The sequence below is a fragment of the Ailuropoda melanoleuca genome, chromosome 11, assembly GCF_002007445.2.
Source record: "Ailuropoda melanoleuca isolate Jingjing chromosome 11, ASM200744v2, whole genome shotgun sequence".
Classification (NCBI taxonomy): Eukaryota; Metazoa; Chordata; class Mammalia; order Carnivora; family Ursidae; genus Ailuropoda; species Ailuropoda melanoleuca.
The window spans coordinates 99,528,454-99,538,624 of record NC_048228.1 but is presented as its reverse complement, the minus strand read 5'-3'; the positions used below and the strand labels follow the sequence as shown (position 1 = coordinate 99,538,624).

Below are 10,171 nucleotides of genomic sequence, written 5' to 3'. Positions count from 1 at the left end.
GGAGAAGATAGGCTGTTTTCTATTGAGTACTTCTGAAGCCAGAAGGAACGCATTACGCAGCTAAAACCATGCACATTCACTGGAAGCAAGATATCAAGTCCTGGCAAACCACATAAACCTACATCTGCTGATGCATTCATGCGACAAACATTCATTATGCCTCTGGTCCCTGGGGTTATAGCAGCAAACAAAACCCTGTGCCTTCATGGAGTTTACATCCCACCTAATTTGCAGTCCTACTAGACGCTGATAGAGAATCAGCGTCTCTTCCACTGACACAGAATCAAAACATTATTGGAAAGCAAAAAAAAAAAAAAGCAAAACAATCCCAAATTTCTCAGAAATCTATGCTAAGCCAGTGAGAACTTCGACATGAGTTAAGGAACATATTTGCACACCTCGGTCTTATCAACATCCTATAATCTCAGTTGGCCAACTCCTAAGGTAAGAATACTCCCTACCTGGTGGCCCTGAATTGTGAGGCCCCAGTAAGAATGGCGCTTGCACCCAGAGGATGAGTCATGGAGATCAGGTCCCTTGGACAAAGACAAGCCCAAGCTACACACATTTGCTGGGTGGGACCCCAGTTCCCTCTGCCAACCCAAGTTCTTGTCATCTCTAAGCTCGACGACCGAGGGCAGGGATGTGCAGGTGGAGGCTGGCTCAGCAACGTGCATGACGTTTCTTTGAAATCTTAAATCATAGCATTGAAATCCATCCTTTGTGTTCCAAGTTTACTTCAGTACCAAAATAAAAAAGGTGGGGGGGGGGCACGCCTGGGTGGCTCAGTTGGCTAAGTGTCTGCCTTCAGCTCAAGTCATGATCCCAGGGTTCTGGGATCGGACCGCATCAGGCTCCCTGCTCAGCGGGGGAGTTGGCTTCTCCTTCTCCTTCTGCCTGCAGCTCCCTCTGCTTGTGTGTGCTCCTTCTCTCTGTCAAATAAATAAATAAAATCTTAAAAAAAAAAAATCCCAGTTTCATTTTGAACACCTTTTAAGGAATTCAGTATAACAGGGAGAGGTTCTGGGTTTACCCTGCAACCTTGTTTACACCCAGAGGTGATTGCGCCCCAGTTTGTGAAACTCTAGGATCAGAGAAGTTTAAAGCTTGAAGACTTCAGAGCATTCAGCTTTAACATTTTATAACTAAAACTTTAGAAAGTGTAATGTGGAAGAAGAAAACAAAGTTAACAACGTGAAGGAGTTCCTCCATTTTCAAAAAGACCTGCAAACATTTTCTTTAAATTGAAACCTCATGGCGATTGAACATGTATCTTCATTACTCTGGACCTGAGACTGAGGCTGGGGGGGAGGGGAGGTTGCAAAGGAGCCCAGCCTTTGAAAACCCAGGTCTGATCCCAAGGTCCTCCTGTGCTGGGGTCCTATGTCTGGACACACCGGCTGTCCTGGCAGATTCGCTTGTCCTAGGCCATCATTAGATCATGTGTTTTGAGGCCAGGGAGTCTCTCTGGAAGCACAGTGAACGTCGTGTGCACAAATGAGGATCTGGGACAGTGGAGGCTCCAAGGTCACCTCATTTATGAGTTTTCCATTTGGAAACAACGTTTTAAGACCATATCTGTTTTGAAAAGAGTAGCTGCTGGGGACTGCTCAGACCACAGGGCAACCATCCCTTCTCTCACACCCAACTTTAAGGGAGGGAGCAAGATGGCCATTTTCATGTTAATACCTAAAATGCTCCCCTCTTCCTCTCTTACTGCATTTTGTTTCCCAGCTGACACACAGACCAAGTGATGACTCTTCCCTTTGCATTTTTTCAAAGGAGTTCATTGAAAATGATGAGGACACAGGTGTGGGAAGACAGAAGAAAACCTCAAAGGTTGCAAGACAAAAAAGGAAGAAAAGGGTAGGTGGGGCTAGGGACCACGTGTCTGTGCGTGGGGCTGATGACAAGGTGCTGGCACCTGCAAGGGACCACACCTCCTCCTGGGGGCGCTCCCTAGAAAAGGCAGGGATGCGGGTGGAAGGTGCCGGTTGTAGGACCCGTGTGGGGCCTCACAGGTGACCCTCATAAGGAGGCCACACTGGATACCCTGGGCGTTTTCCTTCCGAGGTTCCTCCCATTTCCTGAGAGAGAATTCCAGAGACCAGAGGAGTCTTTTGAGTGTCGTCCTCAAAGGCCAGGAACTGAGGCTGGCGATAGATGGCAGTGCAGGATTACTAATCATGGGTAACTCCCCCTTTCTCCAATTTCAAACCCGAATTCAGCTTTAGTCTAAACCGGAGGCTCCCACCCCCATCCCCCAGCTCTCCTCCACAGGAGTGAGTGACCCTCCTTGGCTGGGAGCATCCATCCCCCCGCAAGACCAGCCTTCTCAAGGTAAATAAATTCCCAGGGTCAGGAGCCCCTGTCCTCAGAGAAGGGGAGGCAGGGAGATCTTGCCGAGAGGCAATTTGCTTGGAATAATGGAGATGCCAGCAGGGGAGGGAAGGGAGGAAGCGCCATTTTGAACCAGCAGCCACGTGATGGAGCTGCCTGGAGAGAGTGGCCGGGAGGTGGGGATGTGGGGAAGGCACCAGGGGAGGTGAAGTCAGGGAGAAGCCCCCTCTCTCTACCCCACCCCCGCACCCTACCCAGCACACTCTGGCTGGGGCCAACCGGCCAAGGGGCGGCCTCTGCGGCTCCTGCAGCTGGGATGGAGCAGTCTAGGGGAGGGCCAGGGCACGGGAGGCACTGCTGGCCACGTGGCCAGTCCATCTGGCCACTCAGGGAGCTTTAATCCCTTCCTACAGGACCCCCCAGGGGCTCTGCAGCCAGGGCAGGGGACCCAACAGGGACAGAAAGCGTGCAAGTCCTTAGCTCAAGGGCTACAGGCACAGTGAGCAGAGGTGACAGGCAACTACGGGGTGTGAGCCCGGATGGGACAGGAGAAAGAGGCAGGGATGGAGAGGTGAGCTTAATACCAGGCACGTCTCCTGGATCTAAACCGTGCAGGAGCCCAGACTGCAGACCAAGGAGCAGGAGCAGTTTGGGGGGCTTTGCAAAAAATCCAGAGGACTATTTCTTAACCCCAGGGGCACTTCAGAATGGCATTTGGGGGAATGGTTTGTTTTGTTTTTAAGTCCGAGCCTCAGTTCCAGCCCAGGCCATTCATTTAAATCACAATGTCTGTGCTTTGCACCTGGCCTGATAGGACACAGCAAGCATCTCCGTGAATGGGCTATTTTCACCTCCCTTCTTTTACAGACATAGAAGGAAGGCAGCTAGGCAGTTAAGTAACTTGCCCAAAGTCCCACAGTTCCTCGGAGTTCAGAGGCAAGCCTTTGTCTGGCCCCAAAGGCCGTTGCTCAGCCTTGGCCTCCACTGCCACCCTCCTCACCAGCCTCCCCTCCTCGGGGAGCAGGGGAAGGCACCAGAGGCTAGTCTTTGCCCTGAATAATCCAGGATCACATAGTTTGGCCATGACTTTCCTGCTTCCCTTTTCCACCCAATTTCGCAGAACTCTGCACATTATACATAGAGTGGAAACATTTATTTTATTTGGGGATGCCTCGGTAATTTCACAAGAACCCTCTTAGACAAACTCAGGGTTGGCACCCCTTTTCTGACACAGGTGATGGGACCACGGTTATCTAGATCTGAATAGTATTAAGGTCTGTCCCCTCACTGAGTGACCCACCTCATCCCCAGATAGGATCTGAGACAACCGAAGCCCTGGGAGTAACAGCCTCTGACCCTCTGCCCACAGCTGCCCACCGCTGGCCTCGAGGAAATGTTGTCTGAAAGTCCCCACCTGGGCCACCAGCAGGAGCCGGTGCAGGAAGATTCTGACACTTGCCCCCTGAGCATGACGAGCCGTCGAGGCCCACGGAGTAAGTGTCTCCCCATTGAGTTCAGCCAGGATTAATAAATTGCCTACTGTGATCAGCCCGGAGCCATATGGGGATTTTTAATGGGTATTATTTCTCATCTGTGGCTGCCACCCCTCCACCCACTTCACCCTAACTCTGTGGATAATTTTCTAGGGTAGCATCTGTCTAGGAGACAAGACACATAGCTTCAGGACATGTTTATATAACCACGTAAGTTTGGAAGCGTTACTTGAAATAGAAATAGTACAGGTGATCAAATTCATAGGAATTCAAGGGAAGGTGAATGGTTAGGAAGCCACCCAAGTCCAAGAAGTGGGACTTGAATCAGACATTGCAAGACATAAGGGAACTTGTGAGGCTCTCGATGGTCTTGGCCCTTGAGGACCCCTGCACTTGCCACGCCCCCCCCACCCCGCCACACATACGTGCACATTCTTCCTTCTTCTAAGAACCTCCACTACCGAGGACATCATTATTAGCTGCTCAATTGTAGGGAGAAGGATTATCCCTTTCTTGTTGCTTTTCCTGAAAAGTGGATTAGACAAGAGGAGAAGGTGTGGGACACTTTTCAGTTGTTAAGTAATCATTACACAATTGTTACTGTTTCCCTGTAGCAGGGCTGGGGAATAAAGTAACTATTGGAAACCAGAGAGCTTTGGAAGCAAACTCATTCGAAGTCCAACCCTAAGAAAAATGTGGTTCCCGTCTAAGAGCGATGATATCATAGGACTGTTACAAATTAGGAAAACAGAACCAACCTTTATCCTGTAGAGTCACTTCTTTCTCGAAATGCTCAGAATTACTCATTATTGAAGATTACAACTTGTCTTAGCTCAGGCTGCCACAACAAACTATCGTAGCCTGGGTGGCTCAAACAGCAGCCATTTATGTTCCCGTCATTGGGGACGCTGGAAGTCCAAGCTCAGGGTCCCTGGGTGGTGGGTTTCCAGCAAGGCCTCTCTTCCTTATAGGTGGCTGCCATCTCCCTGTGTCCTCGCTCGAGTGTCCCTGTTTATAAAGACATGTCTCCTATGTATCAGGGTTCCACTGTATAACCCCATTTAACCTCTGTCACCACCTCAGAGGCCCTCTGTCCAAATACGGTCACATTAAGCATTGGATTTCAACATATGAATTCTTCGGAGACACAATTCAGTCCATAGCACAACTATTGAATATTTAAGTACTTATNTTTCCATTTGGAAACAACGTTTTAAGACCATATCTGTTTTGAAAAGAGTAGCTGCTGGGGACTGCTCAGACCACAGGGCAACCATCCCTTCTCTCACACCCAACTTTAAGGGAGGGAGCAAGATGGCCATTTTCATGTTAATACCTAAAATGCTCCCCTCTTCCTCTCTTACTGCATTTTGTTTCCCAGCTGACACACAGACCAAGTGATGACTCTTCCCTTTGCATTTTTTCAAAGGAGTTCATTGAAAATGATGAGGACACAGGTGTGGGAAGACAGAAGAAAACCTCAAAGGTTGCAAGACAAAAAAGGAAGAAAAGGGTAGGTGGGGCTAGGGACCACGTGTCTGTGCGTGGGGCTGATGACAAGGTGCTGGCACCTGCAAGGGACCACACCTCCTCCTGGGGGCGCTCCCTAGAAAAGGCAGGGATGCGGGTGGAAGGTGCCGGTTGTAGGACCCGTGTGGGGCCTCACAGGTGACCCTCATAAGGAGGCCACACTGGATACCCTGGGCGTTTTCCTTCCGAGGTTCCTCCCATTTCCTGAGAGAGAATTCCAGAGACCAGAGGAGTCTTTTGAGTGTCGTCCTCAAAGGCCAGGAACTGAGGCTGGCGATAGATGGCAGTGCAGGATTACTAATCATGGGTAACTCCCCCTTTCTCCAATTTCAAACCCGAATTCAGCTTTAGTCTAAACCGGAGGCTCCCACCCCCATCCCCCAGCTCTCCTCCACAGGAGTGAGTGACCCTCCTTGGCTGGGAGCATCCATCCCCCCGCAAGACCAGCCTTCTCAAGGTAAATAAATTCCCAGGGTCAGGAGCCCCTGTCCTCAGAGAAGGGGAGGCAGGGAGATCTNCCGTCATTGGGGACGCTGGAAGTCCAAGCTCAGGGTCCCTGGGTGGTGGGTTTCCAGCAAGGCCTCTCTTCCTGTCTTATAGGTGGCTGCCATCTCCCTGTGTCCTTNTTGCCGAGAGGCAATTTGCTTGGAATAATGGAGATGCCAGCAGGGGAGGGAAGGGAGGAAGCGCCATTTTGAACCAGCAGCCACGTGATGGAGCTGCCTGGAGAGAGTGGCCGGGAGGTGGGGATGTGGGGAAGGCACCAGGGGAGGTGAAGTCAGGGAGAAGCCCCCTCTCTCTACCCCACCCCCGCACCCTACCCAGCACACTCTGGCTGGGGCCAACCGGCCAAGGGGCGGCCTCTGCGGCTCCTGCAGCTGGGATGGAGCAGTCTAGGGGAGGGCCAGGGCACGGGAGGCACTGCTGGCCACGTGGCCAGTCCATCTGGCCACTCAGGGAGCTTTAATCCCTTCCTACAGGACCCCCCAGGGGCTCTGCAGCCAGGGCAGGGGACCCAACAGGGACAGAAAGCGTGCAAGTCCTTAGCTCAAGGGCTACAGGCACAGTGAGCAGAGGTGACAGGCAACTACGGGGTGTGAGCCCGGATGGGACAGGAGAAAGAGGCAGGGATGGAGAGGTGAGCTTAATACCAGGCACGTCTCCTGGATCTAAACCGTGCAGGAGCCCAGACTGCAGACCAAGGAGCAGGAGCAGTTTGGGGGGCTTTGCAAAAAATCCAGAGGACTATTTCTTAACCCCAGGGGCACTTCAGAATGGCATTTGGGGGAATGGTTTGTTTTGTTTTTAAGTCCGAGCCTCAGTTCCAGCCCAGGCCATTCATTTAAATCACAATGTCTGTGCTTTGCACCTGGCCTGATAGGACACAGCAAGCATCTCCGTGAATGGGCTATTTTCACCTCCCTTCTTTTACAGACATAGAAGGAAGGCAGCTAGGCAGTTAAGTAACTTGCCCAAAGTCCCACAGTTCCTCGGAGTTCAGAGGCAAGCCTTTGTCTGGCCCCAAAGGCCGTTGCTCAGCCTTGGCCTCCACTGCCACCCTCCTCACCAGCCTCCCCTCCTCGGGGAGCAGGGGAAGGCACCAGAGGCTAGTCTTTGCCCTGAATAATCCAGGATCACATAGTTTGGCCATGACTTTCCTGCTTCCCTTTTCCACCCAATTTCTGCAGAACTCTGCACATTATACATAGAGTGGAAACATTTATTTTATTTGGGGATGCCTCGGTAATTTCACAAGAACCCTCTTAGACAAACTCAGGGTTGGCACCCCTTTTCTGACACAGGTGATGGGACCACGGTTATCTAGATCTGAATAGTATTAAGGTCTGTCCCCTCACTGAGTGACCCACCTCATCCCCAGATAGGATCTGAGACAACCGAAGCCCTGGGAGTAACAGCCTCTGACCCTCTGCCCACAGCTGCCCACCGCTGGCCTCGAGGAAATGTTGTCTGAAAGTCCCCACCTGGGCCACCAGCAGGAGCCGGTGCAGGAAGATTCTGACACTTGCCCCCTGAGCATGACGAGCCGTCGAGGCCCACGGAGTAAGTGTCTCCCCATTGAGTTCAGCCAGGATTAATAAATTGCCTACTGTGATCAGCCCGGAGCCATATGGGGATTTTTAATGGGTATTATTTCTCATCTGTGGCTGCCACCCCTCCACCCACTTCACCCTAACTCTGTGGATAATTTTCTAGGGTAGCATCTGTCTAGGAGACAAGACACATAGCTTCAGGACATGTTTATATAACCACGTAAGTTTGGAAGCGTTACTTGAAATAGAAATAGTACAGGTGATCAAATTCATAGGAATTCAAGGGAAGGTGAATGGTTAGGAAGCCACCCAAGTCCAAGAAGTGGGACTTGAATCAGACATTGCAAGACATAAGGGAACTTGTGAGGCTCTCGATGGTCTTGGCCCTTGAGGACCCCTGCACTTGCCACGCCCCCCCCACCCCGCCACACATACGTGCACATTCTTCCTTCTTCTAAGAACCTCCACTACCGAGGACATCATTATTAGCTGCTCAATTGTAGGGAGAAGGATTATCCCTTTCTTGTTGCTTTTCCTGAAAAGTGGATTAGACAAGAGGAGAAGGTGTGGGACACTTTTCAGTTGTTAAGTAATCATTACACAATTGTTACTGTTTCCCTGTAGCAGGGCTGGGGAATAAAGTAACTATTGGAAACCAGAGAGCTTTGGAAGCAAACTCATTCGAAGTCCAACCCTAAGAAAAATGTGGTTCCCTTCTAAGAGCGATGATATCATAGGACTGTTACAAATTAGGAAAACAGAACCAACCTTTATCCTGTAGAGTCACTTCTTTCTCGAAATGCTCAGAATTACTCATTATTGAAGATTACAACTTGTCTTAGCTCAGGCTGCCACAACAAACTATCGTAGCCTGGGTGGCTCAAACAGCAGCCATTTATGTTCCCGTCATTGGGGACGCTGGAAGTCCAAGCTCAGGGTCCCTGGGTGGTGGGTTTCCAGCAAGGCCTCTCTTCCTTATAGGTGGCTGCCATCTCCCTGTGTCCTCGCTCGAGTGTCCCTGTTTATAAAGACATGTCTCCTATGTATCAGGGTTCCACTGTATAACCCCATTTAACCTCTGTCACCACCTCAGAGGCCCTCTGTCCAAATACGGTCACATTAAGCATTGGATTTCAACATATGAATTCTTCGGAGACACAATTCAGTCCATAGCACAACTATTGAATATTTAAGTACTTATTTTTATATTTTTTATTTTTTTAAGATTTTATTTATTTATTTATGATTTGAAAAGGAGAGAGAGAGCGCTTGCGTGAAGGGGTGTGGGGCAGAGGGAGAGAATCTCCAACAGACTCATGCCCAGTGCCGAGCTCAACGTGGGGCTCGATCCCACAACCCTGAGATCCTGACCTGAGCCAGAATCAAGAGTCGGATGCTTAACCCACCAAGCCACCCAGGAGCCCCATTAAGTAATTTTTAAATCGAGGGAAACAAATGTCAGAGGGGTTGGCCAATAATAAGACTCGTTTTTAAAAAAAAAAAAATTACTTATTTGAGAGAGACAGAGAGAGCATGAGTGGAGAAAGGGANTGTGGGGAAGGCACCAGGGGAGGTGAAGTCAGGGAGAAGCCCCCTCTCTCTACCCCACCCCCGCACCCTACCCAGCACACTCTGGCTGGGGCCGACCGGCCAAGGGGCGGCCTCTGCGGCTCCTGCAGCTGGGATGGAGCAGTCTAGGGGAGGGCCAGGGCACGGGAGGCACTGCTGGCCACGTGGCCAGTCCATCTGGCCACTCAGGGAGCTTTAATCCCTTCCTACAGGACCCCCCAGGGGCTCTGCAGCCAGGGCAGGGGACCCAACAGGGACAGAAAGCGTGCAAGTCCTTAGCTCAAGGGCTACAGGCACAGTGAGCAGAGGTGACAGGCAACTACGGGGTGTGAGCCCGGATGGGACAGGAGAAAGAGGCAGGGATGGAGAGGTGAGCTTAATACCAGGCACGTCTCCTGGATCTAAACCGTGCAGGAGCCCAGACTGCAGACCAAGGAGCAGGAGCAGTTTGGGGGGCTTTGCAAAAAATCCAGAGGACTATTTCTTAACCCCAGGGGCACTTCAGAATGGCATTTGGGGGAATGGTTTGTTTTGTTTTTAAGTCAGAGCCTCAGTTCCAGCCCAGGCCAATCATTTAAATCACAATGTCTGTGCTTTGCACCTGGCCTGATAGGACACAGCAAGCATCTCCGTGAATGGGCTATTTTCACCTCCCTTCTTTTACAGACATAGAAGGAAGGCAGCTAGGCAGTTAAGTAACTTGCCCAAAGTCCCACAGTTCCTCGGAGTTCAGAGGCAAGCCTTTGTCTGGCCCCAAAGGCCGTTGCTCAGCCTTGGCCTCCACTGCCACCCTCCTCACCAGCCTCCCCTCCTCGGGGAGCAGGGGAAGGCACCAGAGGCTAGTCTTTGCCCTGAATAATCCAGGATCACATAGTTTGGCCATGACTTTCCTGCTTCCCTTTTCCACCCAATTTCTGCAGAACTCTGCACATTATACATAGAGTGGAAACATTTATTTTATTTGGGTATGCCTCGGTAATTTCACAAGAACCCTCTTAGACAAACTCAGGGTTGGCACCCCTTTTCTGACACAGGTGATGGGACCACGGTTATCTAGATCTGAATAGTATTAAGGTCTGTCCCCTCACTGAGTGACCCACCTCATCCCCAGATAGGATCTGAGACAACCGAAGCCCTGGGAGTAACAGCCTCTGACCCTCTGCCCACAGCTGCCCACCGCTGGCCTCG

General features: G+C 50.9%; 1 protein-coding gene across 1 annotated transcript in view; it reads left to right on the top strand.

Annotated features, from left to right (window-relative positions):
• The window catches only part of CC2D2A (coiled-coil and C2 domain containing 2A), a 145,028-nt gene that overhangs the window by 6,242 nt on the left and 128,615 nt on the right, over positions 1 to 10,171 (top strand). Inside the window, exons 3-4 of the mRNA XM_034672096.1 lie at positions 1,783 to 1,866; positions 3,710 to 3,833. Coding sequence (XP_034527987.1) covers positions 1,783 to 1,866; positions 3,710 to 3,833 — 208 coding nt within the window. The remainder of the gene's footprint in view (positions 1 to 1,782; positions 1,867 to 3,709; positions 3,834 to 10,171) is intronic.